Below are 20,059 nucleotides of genomic sequence, written 5' to 3'. Positions count from 1 at the left end.
TCTTAATTTCTTACTTAGGAAATAAATACATCTCTTTGCCTTTTATGCATGTACTTAAAGTTATACATTTTTAAAAGAAAAATAGCACTTAACTTTTTTAAAAAGATTAAGTTCGAGACATAACATGATCTTATTCACTTGATGAAAAGAAAAAAAAATTAAGTTCCAAACAAATTAAGTTACTTAGTAGAGTAGATATAAAATTGAAAGTATATATTTATCTGAAAAAATATATATAAATTTGACACATAAGTAGCTTATAAAAATGTTTATTAACTCTTTATAATGTGTCTTGTAGTTTGTCTCGTAAACTACCAAGGATGCGTCAGTAAGTGGAAGACAATCTTTTCATCTCTTCGGTTTGGTGCCATCGGAGTGGGGTTTGCCTCAATGAGAGTTTTGAATCATAAAAAAAAAATGAATAAAATGATATTAGAACATAAATAATAAAATATATATTTATATATATTTCCTAATGAGGAATTGTTAGAAAAGTGATTTATAAAATATATATTACATATATCATCTTCTTTTTGCAATTATCAAGAAAATTGTATATTTTTATTGTTTGTATTGTAATGTTACTATGGCGTGGAAGATTTTAAAGAATTAAGAAACAAACTTTTATAATCTACTTATATTTTGAAAAAAACCTTTATATATATATATATATATATATATATATATATATATATTGTAATAACCCAAGAAATTTCTACAGGACTCGTTGACAAACATATGGGTTTCGTCGATGAGGGCTCTTCAGCATCTCGTCGACGAGAAGATACCGAGAGAGGGTTTTAAGAAGATTGAAACTCATCGACGAGGGTGCAGGCTCGTCGACAAACTTTCTATAGGACTCGTTGACGAGGTGACGTGTCTCGTCGTCGAATCCAGCCCTATAAATAGCTGAAAATTGGATTTTCAATCAAATTTCAGCACATAAACCCTTTTCTCTCTCTCTCTCTCTCTCTCTCTCTCTCTCTCTCTCTCCTACGACCCCCTCCCTTTCTCTCTTCGATCCTGACCCCATTTTTCGCCGGATTGAAGATCGAGGCCGCCACGACACTCCTAGCAAAGTTCTCTGCAAGTCTGCCGGAGCAGATCGTGGGGGAAGTTGATTTGAAATTCATCTTAAATTCAGGGTAAGGTATTTTATTTAGATTATGCCTTCCTTGTAGTTATAAAAAATGTTGTAGATAAGGAAATACTGATGTTTTGTTCTGAGGGATATTGCTTTCAGGATGTTGTGTTAGGAACCCTGCGGGTATAGAGCCAGAATTTTATAGGGGTTTTTCAGATTAAAGGTAAGGGAAATATGCTATGCTAGCGATTTTTAATATGTATACAGAAGATTATGAAAGTGTATTTACAAGCATGTATATCAGATTATTTTCCAGAGAATTATGAATATTATTTTTATAGCAGAATTACAAAAATTGAGCATGAGACTACGTTTATTCAAATGTGTGGCATGAGTTTATTACAGTACAATATATATAGATTTTACAGTATTACAGATATACAGATATTCAGATATTTTAGAATATTAGAAATGAATGAGACTTACAATATTTCTCAGAAAACATGATTTCTAAACCATAACACTCAGATAGTTTATTCAGACAAATTATACAGTGATAGTACCAAGATGTTACAGTAGATATATAGAGTATACAAATATTATATACAAAGCACACAGATGTTATATACAGAGCATATAGATATTATATACAAAGTATACATATATTATATATAGATATTTTATATAGATATTATAGATAGTACGGACAGAAAGCACAGATGATACAGATAGATAATATATATATTTCAGTCAAATATCTTAGATAATATAGCTAAGAAATATAGTGTTATGGTTGTTTTTGAAATCATGTTAAAAGAAGCAAGATGATTATATATTTATATATGTATTGAATATTATACGATATCAGATTCCTTTGGAAATTACAGATAGATATATTTACAGCAGAGCACGGTACCGCTGCTATTTTCAGACACGTGCAACCACATGACTCAGATAGCATGTGGATTCCGTTTAACCGTGCTAGGAGAGATTGCAGTCTCCCCAGCATGCTGGGTTGAGGTAGCCGGTTAGACGATGACAAAGGTTTGAGACAGTCCGGAGAGATTGCAGTGGGCTAGGATCTTCATAGATCATTACAGATTGGCGGATGATAGAGATTGACTTACCTGGAGGGCCGACTAGAGTTAGTCCAGCTTACGGGCCGCACAACCCTATCATGAGGGGATATATCATGATATACAGATCCCAGGGTATAGCAGAAGTTCCTATCACACAACATCTATTTATATTATTATACTAGCAGTACCTTCAGATAACAAACTCAGATACACAGTCATATTTAAAGATTACATGATAGATCGATATATTCTGTGCAGTTTATCAATTTTCTCAGATTACAGTATTATTTCAGTATTTTAAATATTTAACTCAGCCGCCATACACTAGTAATAACATATTTCCACTTACTGAGCGTTGTCTCATCCCTGTGACTTATCATTTTTTAGGAGATCCAGTTAGGCGAGCAGATCAGGCTCGCGGGTAGAGATTGACTTGAGCTGCCCTTGTGGGAAGGGTAGGTATTTTTGAGATACTAGTGTTTTAGGATAGTTTTCAAATTATAGTGACGTCACTGGGTATCTTGTATTGTAAATATATTTTAGAGTTCTATAGTTTTATGATATTATATTATATTTAGCAGTTCCCAATTTTATGTACCGCTGCTTAGTTATGTATGACAGATAGAGTTTTCTCAGTGCTCTTTAGGCCTGAGATGTTATTATCAGTATTCATACACATGACATTTATTATATTTAGAAAGAAGAAAAAAAAAAGTGTTGAATAAACAGTAGGTCGTCACATATATATTTGAGCAATCATACTCTCATTTTTAGATTTATGGGATTAGGAAATGTAGTTATTTTTTTTTCTTTTCTTCAAGCAAATAAGGCTATTATGTTATGTCCTGAACTTAGAATATATATATATATATATATATATATATATATATATATAATTTTTTAGTGTGATTTTTTTTTATTATAAAAAATATATAAATTTAAATACATAATAAAGATAAAAAGATGCATTTATCTCCTAAACAATAAAGAAAATTACCACTTATTTTGAGAAAAAAAAAATTAACTAAGATTTGTTGACATGACTGATTAATTGTTGTTGTTAACATCCAATTGGATTAGCTTATAAATGGATCTACCTAATAATTTGTGTGGAGAAGCAGGCTCTTGGTATAATCTCCCCCCATCACTCGGGAGGAACCAACCCAGCCCAATCTACTGTCAACCACACGACACCATCTTTTGGATAATATACATGTATACATATTTCTGTTCTCAATTGACTGGCTAAAAAGAAGAGAAACAAAAGGGAAATGGTAGCTCTGCCGTTAGTGAATAAGGTGGTAAGCAGTGGGACAACAGGTGGAGGAAGAGGAAGGGATGAGGTGTATGTAGGAGCAGTGGGTCTGAGAGCCACCAAGGGACCTCCCCAGCTGCTCATGTCTGCCGCCTACTCCCTCCGTCTCTGGCACTTTCACCACTTCATCGTCATCATCAAATCCTCCATCCCTCCTCTTTCTCAGGTACCCATTTAATATTGGTTTTACTGGCATCAATAATTAGGACTTCTTTTTTTTTTTTTTTAATAAAAAAAAGATATTTTACAGTTAATCGATCATTTCCCATTCATTCTTTTAAATAGGGCTTGTATGTATTTGATTTTCAACCTGAAGATCCCGAGAACATGGATGTGGCACTTGCGGCTTTATTTGGTAAACCTGTACCTGGTGAGCTTTTATGGTTCGTCTTCCTTATATTTGTCAGTTAATTCCACGCTCATATATATATTGGGAGTCCTGCATTATCTTTTCTTTCTCTGAGGAAATTCATAGAGATATTTTTTATTTAATTTATTTATCGGGATTATTAAGAGGGTTATAAAAATGCATATAGAGTATATGGGTGACAAAATGGGTTATCCATAAGTCATAAATGGATTGTGATTAAACCAGTTTAAATTCGGATTTGAATTGATTTGTTTATTAATGGGTCACTATTATAGAAATCCTAACTCATTCATTTAATAAAAATAATTTATTTATTTTATGTTATAAAATGATGCAGAAATTAATAATAAAATAAATAAAAATGAGCAGAAAAATAAATAGAGATTCAGATATACCTACTGGCGGATGAGATCAGAACATCACTATTTAGGAGGAATACAACATGAATCTTACTTCGTACAAAATATATTTCCCACCTTCTGTTTACCTTTTCTTCTCATCTTCTGCTCATCATCTCTATGTGCATCCTCTTTCTTTTCTGCTTCTTTCTTTTCTTTTCACGAACCATTATTTTCTCACACTCTGCTCCTCCTTTTATAGGCATGTGGAGGAGCAGATGAGGTTACATTTAATATTATATAATGGGAGTGGGTGAGAGAAATAAGAGATAAGATTGAGAGAGAGAGAGATAGGTGAGTGATGTGTTAGATAAGAAGGGAACATGAGGGGAAAACCATCATTCATTCATAACACTTCCCTTTGGCTGTCTGTTACCTATATATTAACTCATTCTATTAAGATCTTTAAGATGTTTAATTCTGAAGAGATGAATCAATTTCTTAACTGTTATAGTCGGCAAAGCTTTGGTGAACATATCTACTAGATTACCACTTGATCGGATCTGCTGAACATCTATATCACAATTCTTCTAGAATTCATGTGTATAAAAGAATTTAGAAGAGATATGTTTTGTTTTGTCACCCTTTATGTATCCTCCTTTTAGTTGAGCTATATATGCAGCATTGTCTTCACATAATAATGCAGCATTGTCTTCATATAATAATGTTGGAATATTATTGATTGATTGAAGACCACAATTTACTTGGATATGAGAAATCATTGATTTGAACCATACACATTCTTTACTAACTTCATAGATAGCTAGTATTTTAGTATGATTAGAGGATGTTGCTGTAATCGTCTGCTTTACTCTCAAATAGCATTGAATATGTTTAATTTTATTCTAGTGTCGCTAAGTAGGAGCAGAGTTATATCTTGCTAGTAGGCTTATAGCAAATGCAATGTCAGGTTTTGTATAGTTTTCCAGATACGTCAAAGAGCTGACAAGACTTAAATATGGTACTTTAGGACCAAGTAATTCCTCCCTCTCATCATGAAACTTAAATATAGTACTTCAGGACCAAGTAATTTCTCCCCCTCATCATGAGACCAAAATCGATCTTTCTTAACATAATCACACCATCATTAGAGATCCCAAAGGATGACTTTTATCCATATAAAATTGCCTTAATATCTTTTCGGTATATTTAGATTGATGAACAGTAATTTCGCCATTTACATGTTTAATCTGCAGGACAAGACAATATTTTGTCTTTTCCAAATCTTTCATCTCAAATTTTTCCATTTGCAATTTTAGTGAGCTCTTCTAGAGTCCCAACTAATTTCAAATTATCAACATAAATAGAAATCATAACAAATCTGGATTCTGATAAAAATGCATGGACAAATCAGATCTTTTATTAATCCTTCTTTCACAAGGTATTCAATCGATTGTACCACATGCGTTTAGATTGCTTTAATCCATATAAGGAATATTGGAGTTTAACTGAATATAATTTTTCTAAATTTTGTTTCAAGCAATTTTATTTTTCAGGAATTTTTAATATAAATTTCACTATCCAACGATCCATATAGGTATGCTGTTACTACATAATGCATGCTCAGTCGTTCAACGATTGGTAGCCCAATTAAGAATTTGAAAGTGATTCTATCAATTACGAGGGAATATGTCTCTTCATAATCAATTCTGGGTTTTTGCGAGAAACCTTGTGCCACAAGCCTTACTTTATATCGAGTAATTTTATAATTTTCATTTCGCTTGTGCACAATCTAACGAGTTGGACATCTTTTGGTGTCTGGACTACAGGTCCAAAAACTTCTCTTTTTGATAGAGAGTTTAATTCTGATGTGATAGTCTTTTTCTATTTTGGTCAATCACTTCTATATCGGCATTCATTAACAGATTTAGGTTCAAAACTTTCATTACTTTTGGTAATGTCATCATTACTTCTGGTAATATCATTACTTTTTGGTAATGTCATCATTACTTCTGGTAATGTCAGTAGCCATTGCATATGCAAATGTGTTGTTGACAACAACATCATGTCTCTTGTGTAATGAATTGAGATCTCATTATTATTTTCAAGTACCTATCTCTTTTCAAGGGATGTCTCTTTAGAAGTTTTCTCTTCAGGAGATTCCTCTTCCAGAGATTTCATAATAGAAATTTCATTTTTAGGAGAAATGGGTTTGTGAATGTCGAATAGATTATCAACCTATGTAACCTCTTATGGAGTGTTTACAGATTTCAATTTTCTTTATTAGGAGTTTTATCTTTTGTACCAACAGACCACCATGCTTGTGGTTTAGGTTCATTAGCAAGCTGTTGTCCTTCAGGGACATCAATACATGTTGGAATATTTGCAACAGGTATATGAGATTTTAATATGACATTGATATCTTTAAAAGAATCTAGTAATTGATTCGAAATCCTTTGCAAATGTATAATCTTTTCAACTTCAAGTTTACTTTGATTTGTGCGAGAATTTAAATGAGGTAAACTCATGGCATTTGATATGATTTCATGTTGTGTTTCAGGCACTAATTTTCTCCCTTTAATGTAGGAAATACTGCTTCATTGAAATGAGAATTAATTTTCCTTGAGAACAAGCAGTACACATGAAATTAGTTAATAAAAGAATCTTTTGTTTCTTTAGTGGATGACCATGTGAATTTTCAATGATTCTTCGCATCGTTACATCTCCAGGATGTCCAAGGCGATTAGGCCAAAGTGTAAATAACTTAGGTCATTACACTTCTAGTGCAAGACATTATATGATTCAACTACTTTAATCTTTGTATAATACAAATTAGAAAATAAAGTTAGCATTTTTTCTAAAATTTGTTTCTTTAGAAACAACAGAAGCAATATAAAGAAATTCTTTATTGTCTTCATTTGTAGTTTTAATGTGATATCCATTAAATCTTTAAAACTTTACAGATTTCTTCTGAATTTGCTAGAATATGTATCATCAATTTGTAATAAAATACCATTAGATAACTTTATATTAGCTCTTTCAGAACCTTTTATCAAATTTGTAGAAACAGATATTGTATTGACATTTATTGAAAATATATTCAAGTAATCAAAATATTTTCTATCTTGAATAATTGTGTGTTATAACACTATTAGCTAAATAAACTTTTCCATAGACATTTTAGAATAAATCCAAAACATAATATTGCATCCTTTGCATCATTGTTTGATTTGAAAAAAAATTAGTAAAATTTATTTTTACTTCTTTACTATTTTCCTTTTCATTTATAGATGCTTAGTATAGATCTATCAAGTGTTTGGGCGTACGATAGGTACGCGACCAATGACCTTTTACTCCGCATCTGTAGCATTCATTTTCATGATGTGTATTATTGATTATCCCGCTTTTGGGGGTCATCCCTCTTCTAGGAGATCGTATCCTCACGTCTCGACGCTAGTGATAATTTCAATCACGGCCACAACTATGCCCACGACAGTGCAAGCGACCTCGTCCTCGACCACGAAACGTGTTCATATTCACTTTAGAGAATAGGGTCAAACCAGTTGGATAAGTTTGATAATATTTTATTAAAAGCTCGTTATTTTTCTCAACAACAAGATATGATATGAATTCAGAAAATTTATTAAATTTCCTATACCTATATTGCTACTGCAGGAGCATATTAGTGGAATGGAAAGTAGTAAAATCCTTTCCAAGCATGTCTTCGTCAGTAATATTTCCACCACATAGTTTTAACTTCGAACTAATTTTATGTAGAACTAAATTATATTTACTGATTGTTTTAAAATCTTACAACTTCAGATGCAACTATTTATATCGAACTTTTGGTAAAATCTGATGGTCAAATATATCCTTTAAAAATTTTTTGTAGGATAAGTGAGTTTTTAACAGTGAGATATTTAGTCTTTAATTCTTCCTCTATAAATACAATGATAATAAAAATATATGAGGAAGAAAACAATTAAAGACAAATAACATTTATGAGAGAGAATTATTAATTAGATGAGGAGCTGAATATAAAATAAAATAAGCAAATACATTTGAACTCATGCATGATTATATATATAATAATATATAATATTTTCTTAATAAACCGCCTACTCCACGCACCTTCCACACACCATCATACATACATGCGTGAGAAAGATCAGGACTTTTACGCGATCCTATGCTATATTTTAATCTAAAATAATATTTCCCAATTTCATTACATTTAGATGGATTTTGACGTCAAGAATATATGGTATATAATTATTGCCTTTTGATGTCAAGTAGAACAAATATAATTTAACTTATGTTCGATATGTAAATAAATTAACAATAAGACAATTTGTAAAAATAAAATATAAAAACTGAAATAAAATTGTGAAAATAATATAATATTATTTTTACACTTTGGGGTTACTTAAATATATTTTTTGAGGAACATTATTTTATTTTTCTCAATTTATACTTTTTAGGAGTATGATCCCAATTTATAATATTAAATTAGTTATAATTTAATACATCTTTCGAAGGTCAAATATACTATTTCACATGGAGAATAAATATTTCACCTCTTCAGGAGATCGATTTGAATATCTTTTTGAGAGATTAAAAATATACCTTCTTTAGAAGGTAAATGTTTAATATTTCTTCTAAAGATTAAATATATAGACTAAAAATTTAAATATATAACATCTTTTCTGGAGATTAGATATATAACTTCTTTTGAAGAACTATTAAAAAGAAGAAAACATGAGGGGATCCATCATTCATTCATAACATTTTAAAAATATTTAAATATTTTTGATATATTTTTTTAAAATATTCTATTTTATTTATTAATATTTAAATAAAAAACATAAAATGTAAATGAGATCCAAAAAATAAAAACCTTTTTTTATACACAAAATTTAGATTATACAATTATACTCAAGACCAATTGACCATGAAACTTTCACAAGAATCACCATTGATTTTTTTTTTTTTTTTTGATCAAAAGGTAAATGTATATTGATCAAAGTAAGTATGAACTACTACTCTGGGCATCCCCAGACAACACCAAGGAACCAAAGGTTCCAAACATACAAAAAACTACATCAACTTCTCGGGAACAAAGGTTCCAATCATACTAAAATTACATCCGAAGACCCGGGCATACCCAGGATACATAATAAGCCATACATGAGTTATATCAAAATTACATCAAAGCCTTGGCATCCCTAGGGGTCATTCAGACCAATTCATACATAACTAGCTTAGGGTGAAATACTTGGAACTAGCTAACCACATACATATCAAATTTGTTAAATACGGCCATGTAAGTGTGTCTTTGAATGACTTTAACAAGCTTAAGGGGAGAGATAGCTTGCCCCTAAAATCTGAATTTGTTTCTAAAATGCCATATAAAATACACGGTTATAGCCAAGCCAATTTTCTTCCCTGCCGATATAATGTTGTTCCCTTTAGCCTCCTTATGCATCCATTTCACAGCAGCCTTTATGGTTGTCATACCCCTCTTTAAGCCCAGCCATTCTTTAACGATATTCCAAACCTCATTTGAAAAGTTGCATTTGAAAAAGAGATGATCCATAGTTTCAGTTTCAGCTTTACAGAAGGTACATTCCATATCAGTTTCGACCCCCACCAGCTTATCACATATACGGAGTCTTTCCTTCACTGCCAGCTAGAGGCAGAAGGCTTGTTTTGGCTGGGTTCCATTGAACATACTTCCCTAACCTAGGGAATTTAATGTTTTCTTTCTCTCCAGAAATCATACCATCTATGGGAGCAGCATTCCCACTCTTCCAGTAGCATAGAAGCTCTTTCCACACCTCCAGATTTCTCCACCAGCTGATCTCGGATCTCCAACAGTTTCTTGAACAGGTTAGAGTCCTCCTTCTTTGTTGTAACCTCCCAAATGCTGCAATTTCTTAAATAGTAATGGTGAATCCACTTAGCCCATAAGGTGTCTTTCTTGGCATGCATGTTCCAAAGGCCTCTAGTCAATAAGGCCTTATTCCAGGATTTCAAATCAACAACCCCAAGTCCACCTTCATCCTTAGGGAGACAGATATCCTGTCAAGCTACCAGTGGTTTCCTTCTTCCATTTCACAAGAAGACCCTACATAGCATCACAATCTGATTGAGCACATTCAAGGGGATGGGGAAGATGGCAAGCCAAAAGCATTCCACCCCTTGAATGATTGAATTAATGATCTCCAATTTCCCTGCATATAAGAGGGTACTCCTTGGCCAAACCTTTAACAAGTCTGATATACGATTGACCAAGGGACTGTAATGCACAGAAGTCAACCTGGAAGAAAGCACAGGGACACCCAAGTAACGAATTGGGAATTCACCCAAGCACATACCAGTTAAATTCAGAATTTTCCCCAGTTCCGGGTCCTTAATCCCAGCTTGGAACATATTTGATTTCAGGGAGTTAGCTGCAAGTCCTGAGCACCTAGAGAAGTTTTCCAAGCAATCCATTAAATATTTTACGGACATACAGTCACCCTTGGAAAATAACATGAGATCATCAGCAAATATCAAGTGTGTTATTCCCTGTTCTTCACATCTCGGGTGGAATTTAAATAAAAATTTCCCTTCCAGTGATTTCAGAAGCCTTGACAGATACTCCATGCATAGAACAAATAAAATAGGAGAGATGGGATCACCCTGTAAAAGGCCATTCCTACCTTTAAAGAACCCACAGAATCTCCCATTGAGGGAAATGGAAAAGGAGGTGGAAGAGACACACTCCATAATCCATCTGACCATCATAGGGGCGAAATTCAGGTGCACCAGTAAATCAGAGAGAAAAGTTCAGTCCACTGTGTCATATGCTTTCCTTAGATCTATTTTCAAGAGGCACCTGAGAGAAATTCTCCTTCTAGCATATCCCTTAATTAACTCTTGTACTAGATAAATATTTTCCACCATACTTCTCCCCTGAATAAAGGCAGCTTGAGCAGGGTTAATAAGGTCCCCCAGGCAAGGCTTGATTCTGGCTGCCAAGATCTTAGAAATAATTTTGTATATTACATTGCAACATGAAATGGGTCTATAATCACTCACTGAGTTGGCATGGGAAGCTTTAGGAACTAGGGCAATAATGGTATGATTAAATTGCTTCAATAATCTACCACTGTTAAAAAATTCTTTAACAGCATTGGTGACATCCATCCCTACTATGGACCAGGCCTGCTTGAAGAAACCAGCTGAATTACCATCCTCAATGCTAAAGAAGGCATCCCTAATCTCCTGATCAGAGATAGGAATAGTCATGATCTTACACCTTTCATCACTAAGAACAAGGCCATTAGCCACCACTTGTGTATCCAGCTTTGAGCATTGTAGCTTATTCCCTAGTAACTGTTTGTAGAAACTAAGGAACTCCTCTGCCACTTGAACATATGATTCAGTAATCTCCCCATTCTGTTTAGTTATAGTAGAAATATGGTTCCTTATTCTATTCCTTTTCAAGATAGCATGAAAGAAGGCAGACCCTTTATCACAGCCTTTTAGATACTTTTATTTAGCCACTTGTGCCATAAATAATCTGTTGGCCTCTTCTAACCTAATTGCTTCATTCCTCTTATCCCCTAACAACCTTTGTAGCCCAGGGAAATTGGGGGAGTCATGAAATTTCTCTTGTAACTCTAAGAGCTCATTACTTGCTCTTTCAGCTCTTGAAGTAATATGAGAGAAATGTAGGTTATTCAAAGCCTTCAATGGTTTCTTAAGTGATTGAAGTTTTCTTGCCAGACAGAACTGAGAACATCCATCAAACTAACCCATCCATACCTCCTCAACTATCTTCTGAAAGTCCTCATGGTTAGTCCACATATTATAAAACTTGAAGGCGACTCAACCCTGCTCCAGCCCTACAAGCAATGAGATCATGCCCACTGAATGGTCAGACAGAACACCAGGGAAGTGGAAATGCACCTGAGCATGCCAACCTTCTATTAGCCATTCTTGGTTCACCATTACCCGATCCAATTTACACCAGACTTTGCCGTTGGACCAGATGAGCAAACTCTCGGAAGAGTTAAGGTCAAATAACCCAACCTTATTGCAACACTCTCTAAAGTCTTTCATCTCATATTCTAAAGGGGGGACACCATTTCTCTTTTCCTCCACACTGAGGACATTATTAAAATCACCCATTAACAACCAGGGACATGAGTGCATGCTACTAACCAAGCTTATATCCCTCCATAGGTCTCTCCTGGCTACCACAGAGTTGAACCCATAAATAAAACTCACCCTAAACCCCTTCGAGGTCACCTTACATTTGACTGTGCAGTGAATAGCCTGTGGGTTCATTTTAAACACCTGAATCTATACCTTCTGTGGGTTCCACAATACAACAATCCTTCCAGCACTGTGAGTCTCAAAGTTATTTACCTGTTCCTAGGAATTAACTTTCCTTTTCTTTATATCTTCCATTTTCTCTACAGTGAGCTTAGTCTCTAGGATGGCCATTACATCTAGTATATTATTCTTAATGAGATTGGCAATCCCATTTTGTTTCAGGGGCCTATTCAAGCCCTTGATATTCCATGCTGCTATCTTCATTGTGAAGGATAAGGGCCTGGCCCTCCTTTCCTAGTTGGTTGATTAGGAACACCCCCCTTCTTCTTAGCTTTCCAGTTCTTGATCACACTGAAGTCTTCATTTATATCTTTTCTTGTTTAACCATTCTTCTTTAAATGCCCTCTTCCTTTCTGTTCTCCCCTTGCTTGGAGAGCACAAACAACCTCCATCTGGCTATCCTCAACCCCTTTACCCTCAGACTGAATTGATGAGATCACAGGATCCTAGCAGTCATCCTGCAAACCGTCAGAGCCTAAACCCACAAGAGACACCATTGTCTCCTTCTGGATTTCAGAAACAGGTTCAGTTGAACTGATTGAGCACCCATCTCCCAACCCATTTCTCTCCTCTCCCTTACTAACAGGCCTCTGCACAGACAATCCATTCCCAAAAAGTGCTTCTGGGAATAGATCATTCACCAAACCCTTGCGATCTCTATCTGGACCAATCCCCACATCTTCAGTAGAATTGAGGATCCCCCATGGAAGAGCACTCATCCTTACTGCAAGTAGCAGCATCATGACTCATCTTACCCCCCATCATTTTCCCCACTAACCCATTATCTGTCTTCTCAGCTTTCTCCACATCCTCTGGAATTTCTGGTTGAGTTCCTAGATTATTACCTTTTTCCAAATACATCCATATGCTTCCATTTTCCCTTTTTACTTTTTTACTCCCACACATGTTCATTGAGTGACCAACATACTTACAAGATGTACATACTTTGGGAAGATTTTCATACACAATTTCTTGGCACAGCTCACCATCATCTGGGAGAATAATTTTAATTGAATGCTTTACCTCTTTGGCAACATCCAACTCCACTAGCACCCTGGCGAATGACACCCTGGCTTGCATCATTGTCAATTTGTCTGCACATAAGGGTCTCCCCACTTCAGAGCAAATCCTCCCCAATGCAAGGGGAGTCCACATTCCACTGGTAAATTTCTCAATTGAACCCACACATGCAGAACAGTTATGTGCTCTGGCCCAAATTGAAAGTTCTTTGGCATTTTCTTGATGAAGAGGGATCTGCCTTTGATACCATAGGGTGCCTTTTGTATAACCCTTTCCATTTCCTCCTTATTTTGGAACTTAAAAACAATCTAGTATTCCACATGTCTGATATATGTGACCTTGGCCATCCATGAGTTCACAATAGCACTTAGTGCAACAACCCGTGGGAACTTGCCAGCAAAATAACCCACTAAGCATTTCATGTATGAATCTTTAGGCCTTGACAGATAAGAGATCTTCAATCTGGCACCCTGACCATCCGAGGGGAAGGCAGGGATGGGGGAACAAGATTCAGGGTTCCTATTGTTAGCAAAGAGTTCTAACCAAGGTACCATCTTGTTGTTTCTAGTTATCATTCTTTCCTTTCGGACCTCCTTCACAACTTCACCAACTGGGGATTTCTCTCGAATCGATATATCAAGTCCCTGTTGCTTTTAATCTCCCTAATGTCTCCCTTTTTCAGTAATCATCTCATCTTTATCCTTGTTGGTTTGGCTATTTTCTTCCTGTACCAGCCCCAAGGCCTCCATAATCTTCTCACTGAGCACCATCAGGGTCGACATACTTAGGTCTGCCCTAGCATCAGTCCCCATTGATTGATTGCCATTGAGGCTTTCACTGTAAATCCACTTATTTAATTAAAAAAAAAGAGAGCTCAAAGATAACTCAGAAAAGAGAACCCAAAATAGGAGTGTTTCCTCTCCATGATAGATCTAAGGGGAATACCCCATCAAGGCACCTAGTGAAAATCAATCTACTTGGGATTTGACCGCTAACTTAAAAAGCCAACTGTCTAAGACTTGTATCATTTGATGATACGATGGCTTCACTTACTAGAAGCCCAAGTGGACCCATCTTGATAAACCGATTCAAGAAAGAAAAATAAAAAATAATTATATTTTCTTTATATATTATATATTAAATATTCAAAAATAATTTTTTTCTCGTATAATTAAAAAATAAAGAAAAGTAAATGTTATTGATATGTAAAATTATAATTTTGTTAGTTAATTTGTTATATTTTTTATTTCTTTTTTAATAACTAAACATGAACAAAGTAATTTCTTCATAGTTTTGTTTTCTTCTTTTTTCTTCTTTTTTAATAGTTTTGTTTGCATAACATGTTCAGGAATTGTGCTGACAAGAAAGCTGATGAAGTTGCCCAAAAATAAATGCTTCTTTGTTGGATCTTCTAAAGTGGATAATGCCATTGATGCAGCTTATGAATTCAACAGTAATTGGGAAACAGACCTTAGGATTGGCTATCATGACTGTCGACATTATACGAATGGTACGTAACATGAAAAAAAATAAAATTTTTTTTTTCAATGAACAAATATTTAGTCAATGTTTTATTTTTTCCATAAAAAAATATTTTGTTTTTATTATAATAATAGATTAATAGAGAAATAATGTGAGCTTTCTCTTATTTCTTGCGTCTCACATATTGTTTACTGTCGCAATGAAGGATTAGTTGAGTGCCTCACTGGGGAGACACTTGTGTTGGAGCGCTTGAAGAAGACGCTTTGGTAGAGATATGTTTTTTTTTTTTTTGAAAAAAAATAAAAAAAACTTGTTTAATTGCTGGCAATAATATTTATTTTTTGTTTTTGATTTTTAAAGAATTATAAAAAATGCGACTTTACTTTTTAGTTTTTTAAAAATTTATATTTAAAATTAGAAAATAAAGAATTTATTTAGTCGTAGAAAATAATTTGTATTTTTTATTTCTAGGATTTTAGGTAATTACAAAATCAAACCTTATTTTAGTTGGAAGAAATATTAATTGAGATAAGTTTTTTTTCTTTTTTTTTTTTTTTGAGAAAAGTAAAGGCATGTTTAGTTGTGAGAAAAAAATTATTTTTGATTTTTAATTTTTGAAGAATTATAAAATGTCAATTTACTTTTTTTTTTTTTTCAAAATTTACATTTAAAAATAGAAAATGAAGAATTTATTAGGTTGTAGAAGATAATTTTTATTTTTCATTTCTAGAATTTTAGGCAATTACAAAATCAAACCATATTTTTTAATTTTTTAAAAATATATATAAGAATTATAAAATAATAAAAAAAAAACTTTACAAATCTCCTACAAATTAAAAAATTTAAAAAATAATGTGTTTTTATGTAATTATTTGCAAGGTTGGAATGGAAAATAAAATTAATTTTTGCAAGTCAATAGTTCCAAACATTTTAGTGTTCTTTTTAGTTTTTTATACAAGAGTTTGCAAACTTGACACAAGCTAATTTTTTTTTTTTTTCCTTCTAGTTATGCAAAAAATTAAAATTAAAGAATAAAAATTATCTTTCATAATTGAAAATGTCGTAAAAGCCCATGTTCATGAGTTTCACATTAACTGATTGTTTGGTATACCATGGATCATAAAATCATAAAATCAAATGGATCTTTGTAATACTTTTTAAGGAGAGACTGTGAGATATGTCTCCAAGGGGAATGGGACTTCAATGGACAACCCAATTCTATGTTGCTCCGACTCGATGGACATGTCAATTAACAAATACACCTTTCTCATTGGGGTGCAGTTAAGTTGTCTACTCTATGTGATTCAACAAAAAGTAAACAAAAATTGATGCATATAAGAATTAATAACAAAAAAGACTTGTTCATTTTTGCCTTCAACTTTAAATAATGACAAACATGAACGATTTTGCTGAATCATTGATGAGTAGACTATTCCACTGAATTGATTAGTATTTCTATTCAATTACTTTGTTTTTCATTAAGAGTGATAGTCAAAAATCAAATTTGACTATAACCCAAAGAGAAACATTTTTAAAGCACAAGTCCTCACTCTAAATTTGAAATCACAAATATTTGATTAATATGTTGTTTAACATTTGAACTCATACAAGTGAATGGTATAACATGGTACGGGTTTCGATGAACTGGGTCCTATATAACTTTAACAGGTCCATATATTAATATAACATCTTTTGAATGGTGGACTCCACATCTTATATAGAAGAATTTCCCTTATAACTATTTTTCTTAACCCAAGTTCTCATGCTATTTTCTCCTATATTAATGATAAAAAGCAATCAGTGGTAGACATTTACTCTATTATAGATTCAACCAATATGTGTCAACAACATAACAACGACAACAAGGAAAAAATCTAAAGAGGAAAAGTCAAGGGAAGAACAACATAAAGATATCTAATGAGTCCCAAACTCATGGAAAATTCCAAGGTTTGCCATTCAACTTTGGTGATTGCATAGAACTTCCCAAAGTTATGTTAGAAAAGCTTATACACATCCTAAAAAATCATAGGGACCTTGACCCTTAAACTAATTTAAACCTCCATGACAAAGAAGAAAATGCCTTTTATGCCAACTGATGGTCCATCATCTCATTTTATGGATGAAAAACTTTTATTGGACCTTAAACTCCCATAATCTACAATTTTTTGAATTCTGCTATGCTAGCAAATAAAAGATCTATTAAGCCCTTATTGATAAGGGATTTTCTTTTAAACTCATGCCAAAGGCAACAATGAAGCAACATGGAGTTGATTTGCACAAATTATCCTAAAGTGACCTAGTAGTCCAAGGCTTCAATCAAGGCGGGCATGATTCGCTTGGAGCCTCTCACAAAAAATTTGAAGAGAAACATTATATTCCACACCATTGATGCCAAAACAACTTACAAGTTGTTGTTAGGACCCCTTGGATTCATGAAAATTCCTTAAACCATTCATAAATGCTTCAAATATTTCCAAAGAGGGGTGAGAAACATATAAGCTAATTTTAAACCTTTCTAGAAGTAGAAGCTCATTGTTTTTATGCCAAGTTTTTTTATTAAGGGGGTGAAGCTACAAAGGAAGCTCTTATTTTATATACTCTTTCTTTAAGCACTATAAATCACAGGGAGTAAAGCAAGTTTATCCCTTCAAACCAAAATGTAGTAATAAAGCCAAGAGTGGGAAAGGACAATGCTGAATTATCTTCTTGTGCAAGGTGAGAAATTAGAGTTCTATAGACATCCAAATCTACTATAATTTTCCATTAGGATCCCCTATCTTGGTCTAAGGAAGCAAAATCCTTATTTCTCAGTGCATTAAGTTTTCTATGAACAAACAGATGTGCTCTTTAAGCACTAAAAGCAAAAGATGTTAAAGAACTTAAAGAAAGTTATTTTACATGTTTAAGAAAGTTATCAAGTAATTTCATTGGAAATCCTTTCCAAGGGCTTACTCATCAATCTTAAGCTTTATCATAAGATCACAATTTTATGAATCATCAAAAGAGAGAAGGCTTCAACTTAAAAGCTAATAATTTTTTAGGAAATTATGGGTACAACTTTGGAAACCTTGGCTCATTAGGAAAGTTGAGTTTTGAGCTTATTGGAGAAAGTGTTCATGGCCTCAGTGAAAGACAAAAGAAATTGTGGCAATAAGGGTTTGATAAGCCATCTTAAATAAAACGATCATCTTTGCTGGAGATTGACACATATCAACCACTTAGTGCGAAAAATACACACCATTTTGCACATTGGAAACTTCGACAAAGTCCAAAAGAACAAAAACAAAATTCAAAAGATGTTATTTTAAGTTGCCATGTCACAATAGAAGAGGATGAGAGCTCAAAAATCATTGAGTAAGAAGTAGAGAATATTCCCCCTCCAATATTAGAAGATGACAGTAAATCCATAGTTAAGCTAAAGGAAATTAGCCTCAGTAGGATAAAAGAATTGCTTCCAACATTTATTAGCATATCTTTCAGCTCTAATAAAAGAGCGATCCTATTTTAAACTTTTATTTCAAAACAAAGATGTCCTTGCTTGGGTATATAATAAAATCTCAAGCCTTACCCCATAACAAGTTGTAGTGTCTCACTTGGCAGTGAAAAGACGTCGCTGATTTGTCAAGGAAGCATACAGAAGGTTTCCTCCTATGCCTTTACATCCCATGGTTACCTCTTGGCATTTACAAGCTTGGGACATGATGTGTTGGACCATGTTGAAGTCATGTGGCCATATATACATTTTAGTAAGTAAAAATTGTCATCCTTAAAGAAGTAAAAAGGAACATATCATTGGCTTTATTAATTTTAACACATATATTGGTATAGAGTTCATTTGTTCATTATTAGCAACAATGGAAATCAATTCTTCAACAACTTGATGGATAAGCTTTACAAGAAGTTTGACTTCAAATGGCAAAACTCAACAATGAATAGTGCTCTAGTATATAGTCTTATAGAGGCATTCAACTTGACACTCACCAATCTTTTGAGGAAGGTTGTATCAAAAAATAAAAAATAAAAATAAAAAAGCTATTAGAATAGGATAATTAGAGAATTATTGTGGGAATATTGCATAACACATCACACTAACTCAATTCATGCTCTATTCACTTGTTTACGAAGTTGAAGTAGAGCTTCCCTTTTAGCGACAAATCCATCATTAAGGATGGTTTTTTAAAAAGGCCTAACTCAAAAGTGAATTCTTAAGATAAAAGTGAATGCTTAATATGACTACAAGAATAGGAAGCCATGGATGAAAAGAAGCTCCAAGCTTAGCAACACCTTGAGTGCTATTAGTTAGGCACTCCTCTCCAAGCTATTTTCAATAAAAGATTTTTACCATGATACTTTTAAATAGGACACATGGTGTTAGCGGCTTGTAGATCCATCAAAATGAAGCATCATTCTATTAACAAATTCACTTCCAAGTGAGACGAACCATACATGACATACGAATTTTACACAAACAATGCATACAAGCTAACTGACAGTCATGACTTGAGAATCAATCCCATTAATGGCATGTTCTTAAAATGCCATGATGCATGCCTAGCCTCCATATTATTCCAAATCTAGATGAATTTTAATCTATATTTCCAAAGGAAAAAGAAAAATTGAACCATCAATTGTGTTGTATGTGACTAAGTTGATAAGAAATACCAAATCCAAGACAATAAACAAACACCCCAATAGTGCCGTATGTGGTTAAATTGCTAAAAACTTACCCAATCCAAGATAATAAACAAACAAACCACCAATAGTGTTGTATATGGTTGAACTTTTACTACTCTCTACTAAATAAGGTAGTAAAAAATGATCTTCCAAAAGTGTTGAAAACTAAGGAGTAGTCCTAAGAGAAGGAGGGGGGGGGGGGGGTGAATTGAGTTTTAAAAATTTCTTTAAGAATCTTTTTATAAATTATTTCTGAACCTTCTTATATTCAACAATCACGAATGTAATGTTTAAGTTTTAATCACTTAGTCC

At 33.4% G+C, this 20,059-nt stretch overlaps 1 protein-coding gene across 2 annotated transcripts; it reads left to right on the top strand.

The window, feature by feature from the left end:
• Positions 1–3,268: 3,268 nt before the first annotated feature.
• LOC131149211 (uncharacterized) lies at positions 3,269–15,474 on the top strand. 2 transcript variants are annotated; one of them, XM_058099458.1, is made up of 4 exons: positions 3,269–3,644; positions 3,764–3,848; positions 15,030–15,101; positions 15,279–15,474. In XM_058099458.1, the coding sequence occupies exons 1-4, from the start codon at positions 3,435–3,437 to the stop codon at positions 15,341–15,343; spliced, it is 432 nt and encodes a 143-aa protein (XP_057955441.1). In that variant the 5' UTR covers positions 3,269–3,434; the 3' UTR covers positions 15,344–15,474. The 2 variants fall into 2 exon arrangements, with proteins under 2 accessions (XP_057955441.1, XP_057955440.1); XM_058099457.1 differs by having other exon boundaries at positions 14,940–15,101.
• The last annotated feature ends 4,585 nt before the right edge of the window (positions 15,475–20,059 follow it).

This window comes from Malania oleifera, chromosome 2, assembly GCF_029873635.1.
Source record: "Malania oleifera isolate guangnan ecotype guangnan chromosome 2, ASM2987363v1, whole genome shotgun sequence".
In the NCBI taxonomy this organism is placed as follows: domain Eukaryota; kingdom Viridiplantae; phylum Streptophyta; class Magnoliopsida; order Santalales; family Ximeniaceae; genus Malania; species Malania oleifera.
The sequence above is the reverse complement of the archived record's forward strand: the minus strand, read 5'-3'. Positions and strand labels throughout refer to the sequence as shown.

Excerpts from the sequence above, each read along its gene's own strand:
- LOC131149211 (XM_058099457.1), top strand. The coding sequence starts at position 3,435 with ATGGTAGCTCTGCCGTTAGTGAATAAGGTGGTAAGCAGTGGGACAACA. Across the intron at positions 3,849-14,939 it reads ATTTGGTAAACCTGTACCTG|GAATTGTGCTGACAAGAAAG; the intron begins GTGAGCTTTTAT and ends TAACATGTTCAG. Across the intron at positions 15,102-15,278 it reads CTGTCGACATTATACGAATG|GATTAGTTGAGTGCCTCACT; the intron begins GTACGTAACATG and ends GTCGCAATGAAG.